Below are 18,274 nucleotides of genomic sequence, written 5' to 3'. Positions count from 1 at the left end.
TTTCACCAGTAGTTGTCAAGCCCCTGTGAGGTACCAGACACTAGACCCATCCCTATGGCAACAGATGTGCCAGAGGCAGGCCTGGCCTGTGCCTTCTGCTCTGGTGGTGAGATTGAGAAAACAAATGAGTGTCAAAGCAAGATGGCGGCCCAGACAGCCAGTGGGAGCTCAGGGAAGGGAGCAGCCGCCCTTTACCAAGGAAGTGAGCCCTGAGTCCTCAAAACAACTCTGTGTTTACTAAGGAGACAGAGCCAGGGAGGCGTGCCTCCAGTGTGACTTGCACACCTGCTCCTCCCAAGGTTCTTCTCGCACCAGGACCTGAACTGTGCTAGGGCTTCCATGACAAGGCACCAAACCAGGGGCTTAAAGCAACAAAGGTATTCTGGCATGATCTGGAGGCTGAAGGTGGCCATCCAGGTGTCAGCAGGGTGTGTCTCCTCAGAGGCTCTGAGCATCCTTCCTTGCCTCTTCCTGGCTTTGGCTGGTGGCTGTCAGTCCTTGGCATTCCTTGGCTTGTAGCTGTGTCTCTCCGATCTCTGCCTTTGATGTCACATTCTTAGGTGTCTTTCCTCCATTTCTTATAACAACACTAGCATCTTGGATGAAGGGCCCACCCTACTCCACTATGGCCTTGTCTTTTTGATTATAGCACAGAGACTCTATTTTCAAGTAAGATCCTACTGACAGGGACCAGGAGTTACAACTTTGACATCACTTTTTGGGAGACACAATTCAACCGCTAAGAGTCTAACCCATATTTCCTATGCCAACACTGTCGTTCCACTGTGAGAAAGATGATGGCCACCCTGTTCCAAGACTAGAGAGCCACGTGTCTAGGTGAAGCAGGGCAGCAAGCAGAGGACACTGTGGGTCACAAATGCTGAGTGTGAATCCTGGTTCTGTCACTTTCCTACTCTGTGGAAACCTTTCATGCAAGCTTTCTGGGCTGTTTTCTCATCTGTGAAATGGAGATAATAATACAACTGAGGTCACAGGGAAAACTGTGGGGTTTGTTAGATCAAAACTATGAAAACTTAAAATGTTGGAAATTGCAAAGCAGTGAGCATCCAGGTAGTTAAATGAATGAGCTGTTCAGAAGCATAGTTATATACGAGGAGCTCTGTGGTCATGGGACGAGCCCCCGATGGCCAATCAGAAGAGCTTGATTCACGTCCTATCTTGTCACTGTCTGTTATGAAAACGGGAACAGATTTGGATGCAAAGTTTCTAAGTTTCCCCCCATTTCTGAAATTCTATGGAAGCTGATCAGTGATGGATGCTCCCAAACTCAGGGAGGGATAACCCTGTGTCATCCATGTGCCCTTGATCTGTCCAGTGGTTTGAATAAAACAGATAGCTTGAGTCTGAAAGAGATGACAGTATTAGTTGCTTGAGATTGCAAAAAGGTCTGGAGGGCAAGCCACGCTCAATGTCACCTATCAGTCATCCCAGCTACTCAGGAGGCTGAGGCAGGAGGATCACAATTTCAAGGCCAGCCTCAGCAACTTAGCAGAGAGGCCCTGTCTAAAATAAAATGTGAAAGGCTAAGGATAGCCGAGTGGTAGAGTACTTGCCTAGATTGTGTGAGGCCCAAGATTCACTTCTACTACCGAAATAAAAAGGCAATGGGGGAGAAGGTCTAGAGGGCTTAGAGCTATTGGCTGAATTAGTAGAATACAATGAAGCAGGGACAATATTTAAAAGTTAGCTGCTGGAGCTTATCCCAGGGAGTTAGATGTTCATTATTCTTCCTTGATCAGGAATCAAAGAACTGAGCTTAACTGTGGAGATGTCAGCTTGGGATAGCTAAGAAGAGGATTTAAGCCAATCCCTGTGGGAAGAAATGTCTGTGACCCCTGAATGTTTATCAAGGGAAAGGTGGACTCAGGAGACGGAGCGCTGTGCCCAAACATTGCAGGGTTATCATGGGGAAAGAGGACTTCAATTTGTTTGTCTTTGGAAGAAAAAGGGACATTCTTTGAGAGCTACCATGTGGCAGAAACTTTACATTCATCTTCTCAGGGTCCTCAAACTGTGTCATTTAACAGAGACTTGGGGCAGCCCCAAGGAGCACCCAGATGAAGTAGGGGAGGCCTAGCAGGGAGGGCTCTCCTGTCTTCTCTTTCTGTCCTTGGAAGCCTTCTTTAAAGAGAAGATTCATAGCTGGAAAAGCAATGCTTCATCTCCTGCAGTGCCAACAGCTCTACCATGGCTGCTCTAGTGTAATTGAAACATCCGAGACTCAGGGGTACAGTAACCCACCTGAGGTCACACGGGAGTCTGGCAAGGGGCAGAGCTTGGATTCCAGCACACATCTCAATTTCAGAATCCATGATTTTTTTCACCCTATTCTGGGAGCCTCCCAAAGTTACAAAACTGAATTCCTTATAAAATCTTCATAGAAGCCAAAGCTTTGCCCCAGTCAAATGCACCAGGTATCTTGAGCCTGGGTTTCATTTCACGAGAGGTTGGAGTTTTTGTTCATGAGTTCACTTGTCTCTTTCACTCAGCCAGTATTGATTCAACACCCCCTATGTGGCCAGTATTACGCTGGGTGCTGGGATGATAGTGAGTCCTCGACATGGTCTAAAAATGTACATGGGGTGGATGCTGGTCACGGACTAGGCCTCAGCAAGACTTCTTCTTGGACCAGACAAATGAGGAGGGAGAGTATGGGCATTTGGAGACCTGACTAAGACTTGTGGCTGCATCAGGTTCTCAGAAGAGAGGCAGCAGTGTTACTCAGGATAAAACACTCTGGAAATGGATCAGACCTGGTGAATCCCAGCGTGACCCCAGCTGTGTGACCTGGGGAAAGCCATGTGATGTCTCTGAGCCTGTTTTCCCATTCATAAAATAGGGATAATAATACCAGCCTAGGAGTGTCATTATGACAGTGAACCAAGGTCACAGAGAGCCCCTTGCACACTGCCTGACCTCAAGATGACACCTTCCTCTTGAGGCCACCAATGTCCCTCTGCATCCAAACCTTCCAGGCTCCTTGTCCTCCAGTCCAGGCCTGGATCTGCGGCCAGGTGACCTGTGCCGGCTCTGACTGGCTGAGAACTGAACTGGCTCACAGTGGCGAGTGCAGGGTGTGGGGACAGGCGAGGCAGGAGGCAGAAGCCAGGGCACGGGAGTCCTCTAGGCTTCCTAACGCGTTTGAACTTTGTCCAGTGGGAAGAACCTGGGGAGGGGGAATCAAGCGGGCCCACCTTTTCCTTCTGGTCCCTCCCACCCTGGTTTTGATTGGAGGAGTGAAGCCCATCAGTCATACACCTTCATGGTGAGGAACCCCTCTGCTGTCAAGGTGGTGGGCTGAGGGCCCTGGCACCTGCTGTGACTGCCTCACCTGCACCTCCTCCTCCTCCGCCACCTCTGGCCAGACCTGCATATCTGCTGCATGGCTTCCCACTGCCCCTTCTTAGCCTGCGCTCCTCTCATTCTGGAACCTTCTGCAGTCATCGACTGCCACAGCTTCCACCTCCACCGGGACCCTCGTGACTTCCACATCTGTCCCCCACCTGTGCCTCTGTCTACCCTGCACCTGTCTGTAGACACCTAAAGTCAATCCATCTGTACTTGTCAGCCAGGGCTGCCAGCACAAAGCACCGCCGTAGGAGGTTTAAACGACAGCCATTTATTTTCTTGCAGCTCTGTCGGCCAGACGGCTAAGATCACGGTTTGGGCCACTTTGGTTTCTGGGCAGGGCTTTCTTCCCAGTTCCCAGATGGCCACCTCCCCACCGTGTCCTCACATAGCCTTTCCTGGGAAAAGAGCGGGAGCACCCGGTGTTCTTCTTATAAAAACATAAATCCCATCAAATCAGGACCCCTCCCTAACCAACCTAAATTACTTCCTTAGAGGCCCCATGTCCAAATGGGAAGCCCACCATCTTCTGCCCCCACTCGCACAGCCCCCACACCTGCGCCCCACCCTCCACCCCATCACGGAGCTGCCTTTCCCCCTCCTCCGCCCTCCCCCACTCCTAACCCTCTCCAGATTCGTCAGCTCCCCTGTGGGAGCATGTCCCTCGTCACCTCTCCCTCTGCGGATGCCACAGCCCTCCTGCTCAGCATCCCCTCCCCACCCATCTGCCACTTGGCTCCCAGTGACCTTCCCAGAATCTCAGTCTGGCACAGTTCCTTCCTACTTAAAAGAAAGAAAGAAACCCAAGACTTTAATGACAATTTCTCATTGACTTCAGGGTGAAGCACAGAAACCTTTCATGTGGCATCCCAAGTCTACGCAATCACAATTCCAAACCCAAATTCAAACTGCAGCGCCTCGGATTCCATTCAAGGCCCAGATCACAGTGTGTTCACCTCTCTAGTCCTGCAGGGCCTGCCGGTGCCTGGCTGAGAACGTGGGCTCAGATAAGCTTTGCAGAATTAAATTGCACCCACTTCTTCCAAGGGCACCATCACAGCCTCCTCCCACCCGTGGCCTCCTTTTGGTCCCCTTTGCCACCTCTGGGTGCTCAGGTCCCAAGAGTCCTTGTGTTCTCTATGTCCCCATAGGTTTGGGAATTGGACAGACCCAGGTGACAGGCAGGTTCTGCCACGGAGCTCCCTCCTCATCCAGGAGCCAGCGTTTCCTGGTCTGTGAGGAGGGGCGGGGAACTGTGTGACTCACCAGGTCTCCTGAGGACTCTGTACTGAAGCACCGGGCATGGGGCCTGGCATTAGGGAAATTCCAGGTGGAAGCTTGGTCCCTTCCCCAGGCCTGCAGCTCTTTTGACCTGCACCATTGCAAAAAGCTTCAGTAATACTTCTGCCCCCATCGTGGCCCTTCATTTATCCCAGGTTCTAGGGAATTCCATTGAACCTGACTGACTTCTGGGTGGAAGGGCAGCCAGGAGGCGGATGTCCCGCAGGATGGCATGAGGTATTTGAGAGCACCGACCTCTATCACTTCCACCCCTCCCCGAGGTATACCTGGCCCCATCATCCGCAACACCCCTCTCCTCCATTCAGGCAAAGACGTGCAGCCTGGGGCTGGGCAGGGGCTTCTGCAGCGTCACCTCTCACCCCTCATTGAAAACAGGAGCCCCAGTGGGAAAACTGGAGCATTTACTTCCCAGAAATTCTTCCGCCCAGACCTAGGTCAGGGCGGAGGAGGAGACTCGGGATCTATCACTAGCTGAGCACTTGGAGTCAGGACACCATCTCCCTCTGGGGGCGGCCAGCTGTGAGCAATGCGTTCATAGTTGCAATTGCTTTGCTTCCCAGTAGAACAAGAAATATTTAAGGAACAGGCAATTAGCACTTACCAGAAACATTATAAAATTACACACAACTTGCTAACAAGTTTTCACATCAATCTGGAAATCTCCTTGCTTCCTGGCTGGAGCCTGGAGTCTGACAGCCTGAGGCTTCGTCTGGGAGGCAGAAGCAGGGACCCTGCCCCTGGAACAGGGAAGAGCAAGGTCAGGCGGCAGAGATCATGTAGAAAGGGACTCCAATTAGGATCAAGATCATCCATCTGTGGACTCGACATGTTCTAAGGCCTGATGGGGCATTGCTGGCACCGTTCAGGACACTGAGGGTCTAAGGACAAGACTAGCTCTGCCCTCACCTAATGCTTGGTCTGTGTTCACTGGCATCAAGTGAAGTGCTAGAAGGGCAAATAGAGAGGAGGGCCAGCTGACTTGCCCGTGGGCATCAGGGAAGACTCCCTGGAGGAGATGATGTCAGGCACCGAGACTTGCCTGAAGGATAAAAAGAAGGTTTTCAGATATCCCAGGAGAAGAGGCATGTTGGCTCAGATGGCTGATGTGTGGGTAGTGTGGAGTCTAAAATCTCCATAGGAATAAGTTTTGAGAGTAAGTAGGGAGGAGAAAGCCGAGGCTTGCCTTCTGCATACGGTGCCCCCTTCTCTACAATAGAGCTCTAAGGAGCCTGTGAGCCTCCTAAGAGAGGTGGAGGTGGAGGCTGGCTCGGAAGGAGGCCCAGGACAGCAGACCCGCACCACTGACTCCACGCCCTTTTGGCCCTGCTTTTCTTCTTGTCAGATGTCAAGCACGTGGTCATTTTCAGCCTCTCCTCTATTCAGGGTGCCTCTATTTTTTGTCTAGTCCCTACAAGTCAGGAGGCCAGAATGTTCCAGCTCCAGCCAAGAATGACACCTGGCATGTTCCTAAGATACTCATTGAGTTTCCATGACACCTTTAAGCATTTTCCAGTCAGCGGGAACAAAAGTTTAGCTAGAGAGAAGCAGCAGCTGCCTCCTCTCAGGAAACCAGGAGGATCCAGTCTGCTCTGGCCCCTGAGGACTGGGCTAGGGAACAGCAGAGGTTGCTGCGCACTGCAATTTGGCAGGAGGTAATTTGTCAGTGAGATATACCCTAAGTGCATGGGCTTTTAACAGCAGTAAGCTCTGGTTTGGAGCTAAAGCTGAAGACAGCTTGGAAAGAACCTAAGTGCTCTTCACGTCCATATTCGCCTCTGTTTCCCAACCTCCTTCAGCCAGTAAGAGACTTAAGACAGAACAGTGGAGGAAGGAGATGGGGGAAGAACGTCACCCATCTCATCCACCCACAACTCTGTCCCATTCATGAGACTCGTGTGCAGAGAGATGTGCCGTTTCTCACCTCCTGGTTCCTTTCCCAGCATCAGAAGTAGAAAATCAGAGTGGGATGTGGCTGTAAGGAAAGGCAAGAGATCCGAGCATGCCCAGGGTGCCAACCCGATGCACACTTGTCCTGGTCAATTGCTAGGATTGTGTGCTAATTAAACATTGAGTCTCAAGCACTCAGAATGCATACACCACTGGACGTGGTTCTGGAGGTGGACGCCAGGCCTTGAGGAGCCCACGCCCCACGTGATAAAGCTTAGCGACCCACTGGCCATCCCTTCAGCCCGGCCCTTCTCAGTCTCCCGCAGGGACCCACTGGCCTCATCTCTCTCACGGTCCCTTTGAACTTCTGGCCACAGTGAGCGTGACTGCTGCAGACACCACGCTCTGGCTCTCCACTTCCCCATTCCTGCTTCTTGCCCTCCATCCTTTCCTGCCCCCCTCGCCCTCCCTCTGGCACTAACTGGGTGCCCCCTCTGTGCCCAGCAGCCTGCCAGAAGCTGGGAGAGAGACATTTCAGAAACATAGTCTGGGCTCTCAAGAAACTTCACCATGTAACAGGGAGAAATGCACGCCCCAAAGGGCAGCCCCTCAGCTCTGGCAGAAACCTCCTGGAGTCCAGAGCAGGAGAGGAAGACCCCCGAGGCTGCTGGGAGACTCCAGGGAAGACCCACTTTGGATGCGCTTGCACTGACACCAGAAGATGATTCTTTAGCTGGCAGACAAGCAGGGAATTTCTTTTGAGGAAGTGCAGGTAGCGGGTGCCTAATTCTAGCCCTGGGAGAGCCCCTGGGGCTCTGCCAACCAGGAACAATGAGGAAACACCCTCTAGTTACTGGGCTCCATGTGCTAGACACTTTGGCAATCATCTCATACAAATAAGCTCATTTCGGGCCCACAGTGACCCTCGAAGGCGGTGTTAATATTGCCATTTCCATTATACAGGCAGCAAAACTAAGGCTCAGAGAAGATAAGTAATGTCCCCAGGACTATCATGTAGTGTCAGATCCAGGACTTCGTGACTGCAGGTCCTTGCTCGTCACCGCTGCCCAATTTCACCTGCCTCCAGATCACTCAATTCAGGCTGTGATCTCAAGGTCCAGGAGGGTTGAAAATGGGGGTGGGGGAGGCAAGGTTTGCTCAGGAGTTAGGGTTTTCAACGGTGGGCTTCATGAAGCCATGAGATCACGAGGAGGGGACAGTGTAATCATTTTTGTTTCTGAGTGACCTTCACTGCTTTGTTAAGTGTGGTCAAGAGGGGAGAGGTGAAGGGCAGGGGACACCAGGTGGCCGCTGTCACCCAGGTGGGAGATCGTGGGGCTGAGTCCAGGCAGTGAAAGAAGAGAGGGAGCGCGGAGGGTGCCAGGATGTGGAGCAGGAGGGGCCCAGACGAGGGAGGGGTGGGGGAGGGTGGACTCGGCCTGAGTCCGAGGTTTCTGGTTCAGACAACACCCAGAAAGCCTGACCACTGCTCCCAGCCAGAGGCCAGAGCTGCCTGCTCCGCTGTCCTCCAGGCGGTGAGTCGGGTCTGCACCTCCTCCGTTCCCTCCTCATGGCAGCGGACTCGTGGCCACACCCACCGACCCTGAGGGCTCCAGGCACAGGGCCAAGGTTAGAGACAGCTCTGTCTGGGTGCTTAGGCTGCCCTTTGGCAGTTCCCATGCAATGGACATCAGCTGGACTCGGGTATTAACAGAACAGTCTCTGGTTTCCAGTCAAAGTGCTGGGTGGCCCGTGATCCAGACTACATGGCCGATGCCTCCATTCCTGGCTCTCCTTGAGAGCACGGGAGACAAGAAACAAGGAGGCCCATGGGAGTGAGGGGGGCCAGGTTAGGGGGTCATCTTGTCTTTGTTGCCCACTGAGATGGTAATGCAAGGAGAACAGATGCTTGCCCTATATTCCCACTGCTGTAGCCCCAACCTCTGGAGCAGTAACCAGCAAAATACTTGTTGGATGAGAAGGTGACTCGTGGGTCACAAGGGGCAACCAACCTCTCTTGGGGTGCCAAGAGAGAAAAGAAAACGGACGGTAGCTCAGATGCGGGGTCAGGAAGCAAATCGGAGGGGGCGGTTTCAGTAAGGGCTGTCGGTGTGAAGAGCCGCCATATGCAGGGGAGGAGAGGAAGCTCCAGCCAAGGGGACGGTGGAGATGTGAAGGGACACGTGAAGTCCCACTGTCTGGAAAGACAGCAATGGCAGCCCTGGTGTGGACTCCCGGCTCTCCCCTGCTGGAGCACATCACGTAGCCAGTGGATTCACTGAGACATGAAGCAGTTCCTTCTGTTCAGATGCTGCCGTAAGAGGATTCCAAAGTAGTATTAGAAGTTGAAAGACCTGAGAGAAGACCGGGGAGTGGATCACAGGCCATAGGTAAAACCGCGGAGGGGGCAGAAAGTGAACCTGGGGGGCCCCGCCTTGGTGGAACCCTGAGGTACCAGGAGCACCGGTCCCAGGCTGCCCTGCTTGCTTTTGGTAGGCAAAGGCAGAGAGAGAGAGAGGGAGAGAGAGAGACTTATAAACTAGAATTATATTAAACCGGAAAGCAGGAAATTGCATGAGTGATTTTCCTCCAAGCCAAGATTCCATTTACCTACTTGTCATTCTGGGTCCTGACATCAGGCTTGGTCAGCACTTGGCCAGGAGAGCCAAGGTCAAGTGTCTCTCAGGAAGAACAGCAGAGCACAGGGAGTCCTGTGCAGGAGGGCAGGGATTTGGTCCCTGTGTTCCCACAGGGGTGGCTGTTGAGCTCTGAGGAAGGACAGGCCAGGACAGGGGTGCCAGAGGAACAGGAGCCAAGCCCCAGCCCCCTCCACCTCCCTGAAGGAGCCGGCCTCTTGGCCCACCCTGCTGTGACCTCCCTGCCTCCCAGGCCGGTTCTCTAGTGAACACAGCCTCCTGGACGAGACCTCTCTGTGAATGCTCCCTTGACCTTGATTCTCCTCAGATCCTCCTTAGGGGCAGCCCTCCCCCTCTCCCGCCTGCAGCTCATCCTGCCCTCCCGGGGAACTTCCACTGTGGGCGGGAGCTCCCGAGCTCCCTCTCCACCGCCCTTCCAGCTGTGTGGCCCTCTCCTTGGACCACTGCTGCCTCATGCTCTGCCACTTCTCATGGCTGCCCTGGCCTCGTCCCCTCTACTCCAAGTCTTGACATCTCCAAGTCTCCCGCCTGGACCTTCTCCCTTCCTTTCAGGGCACCCTGCTCTGGCTGCAGCTGGACCTTGTCATCAGAGCCTCTGCTCTGCGGCCTTTTGTCCTCTGGCTCTTTCACCCGTCACTCCCCCTCCCCCTTTGTCATCCTTCCGTGACAGTGACCAGACCAAGGTCTCCCCCTTTGCCTCCTGCTCTGTTCACTTCCTTCTTCAGCCCAAGGCCCTCAGCTGTCACTCAGCCAAGCTCCTCACAGTGGCCTCAAGTCTGTGTGAGCCCATCACAGCAGGTTCCCTGGGACAAGGACTAGGGGGCCAGCCCCATGAGCGGGTACCTGTACAAGCGAGTCTTCCCCACCCTCGGCGGGCTCCACAGGCGCATGGCTGACCACCCTGCCTCAGTTTCCTCTTCTCCAGAGTGACTGCTGCAGACCTCCTTGCTGACATCAAGCCCTTGCCCCCGCGACTGCCACCCCAGGCCTCCTGCCCCGCTTAACACAGAGCCTGTGTCACCCAGGACCCCTCCAACCTGCCACCCTGCATGAAAACCCATTGCCACCACCTCTTCCCTGTTCGTGCCCGTCAGCAGAGAAGGAGTCCTTCCTGGTCACTAAGGCCATCCTCGGCATGCCAGAGTCCCCGCCCCCTGCCTTCTCTGGGGCCTCATGCCATCAACCCCAGCTCTCCCCGCCCTCCCCTCTGGGGCTCCCCCACTCCCTTCCTCGCTCTTCCCTTTGTTCTTCTCTAGCACTGAAATCCAGTCAAGCTCCTTCCATCTTAAAAATATTTGTAACTACCCCCCAAGGACATAACCCTCTTGAGCTGCTATCCTCTTTCCTTCATTGTCAAGGAATTCTTCCTTGGAAGGTCTTCTCTCCCTGTTTCATCCTCCTCTTCTCCCATTGGGCCCTGGTCCCATTGTGACCCTGGGTCCACTCCTCCCAGCATCTGCGGTGACCCCCTCCTGCTGACCTACTTCCAGGCCTCCGTAAAGTTCCCTGCAGCACTGAGCCCGCCCATCTCCCGCTCAGTGCCCATTCTCTAAGCTCTGTGACCTGCTCCCCCAGGACTGGGTCTACTATGCTGCTGTGCCCTGCAGCCTCCCTAGTGTCCTGTCCTGGGCACCTGTCCTCACCCTCCTTGGGTGGGCTTATCCTTCTCATGGCTACTCTCCCACCGATGAGCTGAATCCCAAATTCTGTATTTCTAGACCAGACTTCTTTTGTGTGCATGTGTGAAATGACCTTTTATTTTATTTTTTATGTGTTCTCTTTAGTTATACATGACAGCACAATGTCTTTTGACATATTATACATACATGGAATATAACTTCCCATTTTTGTGGTTGTACACAATGTGGAGTTACACTGGTCTGTCTTCATATATGAACATAGAAAATTTATGTCTGATTCATTCTACTGTCTTTCCCATTCCCATCCCCCCTTTTTTATCCCCATCCCCCACTCTCCAATCTGGTGAACCTCCACTCCTCCCTCCCCATGCCCACCTGTTGTGAGTCAGCATCCACGTATCAGAGAGAACATTCAGCCTTTGTTTTTTTTTTTTTGATTGACTTACTTCACTTAGCATGATAGCCTCCAGTTCCATCCATTTACCAGCAAATTACATAATTTCATTCTTTATGACTGAGTAATATTTCATTGTGTGTATATGCCACATTGTCTTTATCCATACAGCTACTGAAGAGCACCTAGGTTGATCCCATAGCTTAGCTACTGTGAATTGAGCTGCTGTGAACATTGATGTGGCTACGTCTAGACCAGACTTCTACCCTGAAGACCCATGTAGCTACTTTCTACTAGATAATTCCGCTTGGAGATTCCACCAGCACCACAAAACTCAGTACACCTCAGCATTCGGACCTGCAGCTCCTCCTGCATTCTTATCTCAGTGCAAGCAACCCCATTGCCCAGACCCGTGCCCCTCCTTGGTCCCTGTATCCTCACTCTCGGTGTGGCCTATGGCTTTGTCCTGCTTTAAATCTCCCAAATCTTCCTGCCTCTCTCCAGACCTCTGTCCATGCCCAGCCTAGGGTACCATTGACGCGTCTCCCAGACTACCATGAGCATCTCATTAGCATCAAGACTCCGGAAGGCAGGGCTTGCATCTGCCTTGGTCCCTGCACTCCCCATGTCCAGCACGGTGGCTCACACTAAACAGACACGCCCATGTGTGTGGAGTGATTGAATGCTCTCTCTTCCTTCCCTGGCTGCCCCAGACGGCGGTCATAGTGACCTTTTTCACATACAAAATATCAAATGCTAAACAGAATGAAATCCTTTATTGATGCATGCTGACTACCATCTAAAGCCAGTCTCCTTAGCAGATGTAGGGGAATGGGCGTTCATGGACTGGCTCTGCCCATAGGTGCCTTTGCCAGCCTCACCTCTCATCACCCTGTAGAAAGCACTTGAACTTGCAGCGTAGCACAGGATTAGGATCCCTGGAGCCGTGCACACTCCTCATTTTGTGGCCTTGGATAATTACATGAAGCCTCTGCGTCTCAGTTTCTTCACCTTTAAAATGAGAAAATAGTACCCAGCTCTCAGGGTTACTGTAAGGATGAAGTAAACCAATATATGTAAAGTGTTCGCTGGCTGCTGACAAATAATCAGTGCTGGAGTTACTAGTTACATAACTCGAAGTGAGTTCTGATAATAACTGTTAGGTAGTTATTAACGCTGCCTTCCGACAGTCCTACAACCAGTCTCACCTCTGGGATTTGGCCTGGGCTCTTCCCCTCACCCGAAGTGCCCTCCTCCTTCTCTCCTGCCATGCCTTTCACCTTGTTGGGCCCCTTCTGTAGCCTCAGGCCTCAGCTCAGACGTGGCCTTCTCCAAGAAACTGTCCCTAAACCAGGGCTGGAACTGGGGTCAGGTGAGGAACACACCGTGGGCACAAAGATTAAGGGTGAGGGGAGAAAAGCTCAGTCATTAAGATAAATAATACTGAAATATTTTTTTAAAAAATCAAGATTAATGCAAAATATCCCTGATAAAACAATCTCAACACTTTAAGACAGTCTCAAGCAAACGCAGGTCTAGGGGAAAGGTGACTCAGTCAAGTGCAAGGTCAGATTCAGTCTTTATTTTAAATGTTGGTAGTTGTCTTCATTGTGGGCTGGATTTGTATGCATGTGTGGTGCTTTCCTAAGGAAAAACTAGATTGCTTTAAGACTTAGTCGTCGTGATTACTGAGTCCTCGGGACCCCTAAAGCTTTGTGAGCCTCACGCCCTGAACCTCATTTTCAGCCTGTCCCTCCAAATCGGAGTCAGCTGCTTCTCCCGAAGCACCATCCCTGTGTCGTCATCCCCATTTCCCTGTCTGTTCATGGGTTGGTGATGGATCTCAAGGGCTGGGCACAGGGGCTGGCACACAGTAGGTACTCATGATATGCCCATGATTGAACTGATGGGGAGGAGAAATCAGGTGAACGTGACGGTGCCCGCACAGTGGTGGAGGGGCTGGGCAGATGCCGTCTCCTGCCTGGACACCTGCCCTCTTGTCCCCATCACAGCCTCAGACTGGCTGCTGAGGGCAGGGATGTGGACACAGGTACCACCCATGCGTGTCTTCTACAGTGTGCTGGGGCTCACTAGGAAATCTGAAATCTGGATCCCACCCCTATCAGCAGCACCCAGCTCTGTCTCCAAATGCTGAGGAAGTCTCCCCAGATCTCGAAGGCCTGTGGTTACAGTCCTGGCATGCCTGGGGCTTCAACCCCAGAGAGCATGTTTGGGGACATCCGGAACCAGGATGGCCCTGCTGCTTGCTTCTCCAGGTCAACTTGTTACCGGGGTCCCTACTTCATATCCTCCAGATGCCAGGAGCTCTGGGACCTGGAGCCAAGGGGCCACCTTCCGTGGGCTGCCTCAGTGACTCCCCTACCCCAACCTGAGTGTGCACAAAGCCAGCTTCAAAGCAGGGCACAGATAGCATTTCAGCAGATGTGTGGAAAGTGAAGCCAAGGGATGTGAGATGAGGGCCGGGTGGGCCAGCTTGGACCTGAGATTCCTTGGGCCCAGCACACGGTCATGCAGACACCCCTTCTCTAGGACCCTTGACGTTTGACTTAATGCTTTGTCCTGCCCCTCTCAGCGGAGAGCTGGAGGGCCTGGTGATTGAGGTTAACATGAGTGTGACATTCAAGAGCCTACCCATCTATGGCAGAGCCTGGGACGAGGAGGAGCAACCCCGATCAGCCCACAGAAACCTCACCCTGTAGCAAGAAAGCTTCTACACGATCATCCTGTCAGTCACACACAGCGATTTCCAAGACTGGCTTCTGATGGCTCATAATGATACCTAGAGAAAAGGCAGGGTCCTTCTGGCCTGGGAACCCTGGGAGGCATTCAGACCACTCTGCTAGGGAATCCAGGCACCTCTCTCCCCCGTCTCAGAACTGCTACGGCCATCTGGCACCCCATCTTTGCTATAGGGCGCCTTCCTCCCGGGGACAGAGCTCCTCCCCCGCTCTCCACTCCCCCTCATCTCTCACAGCCCTGAGCACAGTGTGGGTGGAAGTGGGTGACTCTGGAGAAACCCCAGGGATGTGGCCAGGACAGTCTCCTGCAGAAGCACCTGCCTGGGTCCCAGCTAACTCTTGGGTAGTCACCTGTCATGTCCGTGAGTCCAGGCCCCCGGGACTGTCTCAGGGGCCCCACTCCCAGGCTGAAATCACTGCTGCTGGCTCAGGTGAACTTTAAAAAAGTTTACTTAACGAGTCATTTGTTTCATTTTACCTGCTGTTGTCTCAAATTGGATTTTTAAAAAAATCTTCATGGAAGCACTGCTATCTAGGAAGGCAGCCAATCTGGAGACTCACTTAGTCTCTGCTTTGAGACAGTGGCAAGCAGCAGTGTCCACTGCCTCCTCATCTGTGCCGGCTTTACTGCCCAGAAGTGGACTGTGCTTAAGATCCATCAAGTCACAGCTGCAATCAGCTGCAGGGTCAAGTTCAGCCTGGAAGTCTCCAAACTGTGGGACCCCTGTGATGGATAAGCCACAAAGAATGTGGACCCACCTCCCCTGAATGAGACTGTGCAGCTCTAGGTAATTCAGGGGGAGCCAGGGTCACAGGCATGCGCTAGCAGGAAGGCTGGCTGGATGCTGCCATCAGACATGACTCTCGTCCCCTATAAGAACATTAAATGTCTACTTGTGTGACGCCAAGCACCAACTCTGGGCAGGAGGGTAGCAGAACGTGAAATGTACACCTGCATCTCCAGGAGAGGTAGAAAGTCACCTTTTGTCTGTTTTCTCGTCTTCCTGTCTTTCAGAGATCGAGCAGGGCAGTTGCGGCGACCCCGGCGTCCCTGCCTACGGCCGGAGGGAAGGCTCTCGGTTCCGCCACGGTGACACACTCAAGTTTGAGTGCCAGCCTGCCTTTGAGCTGGTGGGGCAGAAGGCAATCACGTGCCAAAAGAATAACCAGTGGTCGGCTAAGAAGCCAGGCTGCGTGTGTAAGTGAGCGGGAGGCAGCCACGGCAGGGTCCCCACCAAGAGGCCCATTTCCTAGCTGGTCCCTGGGGCCCATCCCTGGGCACCTTGCACTGTGTGCCCACAGCGCCACTCTGGTTGGTTTCTTCCGATCCTCGGAACGTTGCTGGCTGGCTCTTCATTTCTGGCAGGACTGTAGACTGCAGTCTTGAGAACGATTGCTCTTGACCTTCAGGGCCTTCTTCACTGTCATCTTACCCTTCTGGGTGATCCTTAAGAGCAAAACGGAGTCCTGTGAGCATGGCCCACAAGGCCAGACCCAGACATTTCCTACTGACCCTCGTTACCGCCACTGACACCACTCAATCAGCTGGGCTGGAGAGACTGGCATGTCTGTGAGGTGGTAGATTCTCTACCAGCCTCCGGGTGCTGTGGGAAACAACAGCCTTGCAGGACATGAAATATATCCTACAGTCACTGCCTTTTGTCCCTTTTAGGGACAGATGAGGGCTCCGGCTGTCCTCGGTTTGTTGATCTTTGGGAGTGGGAATGGGATAATAGGGAAGCCCCTCTGCCTGTCTTCCTCTCCAATGGGCTGGCCATACTTGCGGCGCAAATGATATTGGAAGTCCTCAGCCACAGTGGGATCTCAGTCACAGTGGGATCCCAAGTGTGAGGGGCTCTGGGTAGCAAAGCAAGGCACACGTGGAATCTGCCAGAAATTCCAAGGTTCCACCTTCTCCAGGCTGTCACCTCTTCTCCCAACCCTTGCCCCCGTCTTCTTCCAGTTCTTTCAGTGTGCTTCTCTCAGAGAAGGGCGGATAGCCTGACCCTCTGATCCTTCTCCCACCTCAGTGGGCAACTCAGAACCTCAGAGTTCTGCATACCAGAGAATGGAAGCCCCTTGGTGCTGGGGAAGAAAAGCCTGGGAGACTGTCGGGGTCTCCAACGATGAGGGGGTATGAGTTGGCAAATTAGGTTGTACCACAGTGATTATACTTTTCAAACAAAAGAAGTTATTCTATCTGACAGAGCATTTTTGATGACTTGTGAGTTTGTTTGCATGAAAATTCTTCAGAGGTTTATAAAGTTTAAACCACTCTTAGATACACATCAAACAAATCACCCTTGCTAAACAAAATTTAGATTGTATGGGCATTTGCCCACCTCAGCTCTCCATTGTGGCTGGAAAATAGTGTTCACCAGCCTCTTAGAATACTGGGAGCCACGAGGACAGGAGGAACAGGGAAGAAGCTCAGGGAAAGCAAGAACAAAGACTGACCATTGCAGAGACCAGGCTCAGCCAGGACTGAGCAGAACAGGGCTCTGCAGACCCTGGCTGGAGACAGGGCTGGAGAAGTCAATGTTGCAGACAGAGGGAGCCCCGGGGACCATGGGGCTTAATGTCTGAAATCCATCCAGGTACAGCAAGGCAAGCAGAACTGAGCCAAGAGAGGGCCAAGTGCCTGGGACTGAGAGCAGGTAGGATGGAAGCGGGAAGAAGAGTCAGCCAGGTCCTCAGGACCAGAACTGACTCCCTGGCCCCACAGGCAGAGAGATGCAGCTAGTAAGCAGAATGCCCCTTGGGGCCACAAGAGTCTTCCAAGAATTTGCTCAACCCACTGCCTCTTAGGAGTAGTTTGAGAACATTCTTCTCGAACCTTCACTAAGGGCAGAAAGCCTTGAGCGCAGCTCAGCAGGCCCTCCCTTCCAGGAGCAGGGCTGGCAGCCTCCAGCCAGCTGGGCACTGCTTGCAAGCAGCTGAGAAGAAAAGAGGACAGAGCTGTCCCCACAAGTAGGAATCGGAGCTCTCTGTGGTTTCAAGCAAGGATAAGGGACCTGAGCTTGCTGATAACAGCTGTGGAGCAGCCCTCAGGTCAGGGATGGCAGGGGCTTGGTGGGGGCAGCTGGCATTTCTTCTGCTGGACAGTTTTGAGATAGAGGAGGATGACATCCCCGGGCATTTCTGTCACTCAACTACTCAGAGTCCCAGGGATGCTGGCTTCCTGGAGGAGGCCAGGGAGAGCCAGCTGTCCCCATGACTCTGCACCTTTGCCACATTCGCGGTTCACGGACATGACCACCGCCATCTGTCTGCCCTCTGCTCAGTACACAGCCTCTGAGCTGATGCTTCCAGAGGTTCTCAGCTTCGCCTCACAGGGCTCGCCATCTAATTGGTAGTGAAGGGGCAGTGATAAGGAAGCCCTGGCACACTGAGATAACTTTGGATTCTGAATCTGGAGACCTGATTCTCAGTCCTAGCTCAGCTTCTGGACAGTAGCCGGGGCATCTCCTGTTGGATTTGGGTTTCCTGATCTACCCAGCAGGGCAACACTCCATTCTGGCTTCTAAGCCTCTAGGATCTTGTTCCTGGGGGAAAAATAACCACAACATTTCCACAACAAATTCTTGGAGACTACCCCATAAAGTGGATCATTGCAGAGCAGGCCATGCTTGGACAGAGGGACAGTTGCACTCCTCACTCTGGGTCAAACATATCATAGTGTGTGGTCAATAGAAAAGGGACAACATCTATAAATGCCTATAAAATACAAAATAGTAAGCTTATCTTCTATGTCTTGTTGAGTGTTCGAAAATGCACCCAGGAAAACTACCTTCAGCAAAAGTCAACATAAATGTCCTGAATTTTACCGCTCATTAGTGACAATAAATATTAATACAATACTTAGCAAACAGCACTGCTGTTTTCTTCTCAGGAGTTAAGAAGGGGAACTGGGAAAACTATTTTAATGGCTCGAATTTCTTTGAACAATTGTCCAAAGAAGTGCAAAGCAGAGCATTTGTTCTTCTCTTGAAACATTTTCTTCAAAACAGCTCCTTACTGGGGAATTGCCCAGCCGAGGCTGCACAAATAACCCACTTTCTTCATGTTTCCAAACATTTTCTGTAGCAAGCAGAGGCTTCAGAATCATTCTGTGGGCTTTGAGCTGCCCCCACAGTAGTAGATACTCGGTAGACAGTCTTTTTCTACCTTGGTTTTCGGGATGATGATATATCTCACAGTGAAAAAGCATTTTGAAAGAAAAGATGGAACTGACTTCTTCCTCTTGCTCTCTCATCCTATGCAGTT

At 52.5% G+C, this 18,274-nt stretch overlaps 1 protein-coding gene across 5 annotated transcripts in view; it reads left to right on the top strand.

Moving 5' to 3' along the window:
• Positions 1 to 18,274, top strand: part of CSMD2 (CUB and Sushi multiple domains 2) — a 550,277-nt gene that overhangs the window by 308,392 nt on the left and 223,611 nt on the right. For all 5 annotated transcript variants that reach the window (XM_079130766.1, XM_079130765.1, XM_079130764.1 and 2 more), the window contains one exon: positions 15,024 to 15,206. In XM_079130766.1, the coding sequence (XP_078986892.1) occupies positions 15,024 to 15,206 (183 nt within the window). The remainder of the gene's footprint in view (positions 1 to 15,023; positions 15,207 to 18,274) is intronic.

This window comes from Sciurus vulgaris (assembly GCF_902686455.1).
Source record: "Sciurus vulgaris genome assembly, chromosome: 1".
Lineage (NCBI taxonomy): Eukaryota > Metazoa > Chordata > Mammalia > Rodentia > Sciuridae > Sciurus > Sciurus vulgaris.
This window is presented reverse-complemented; position numbering and strand designations above follow the sequence as displayed.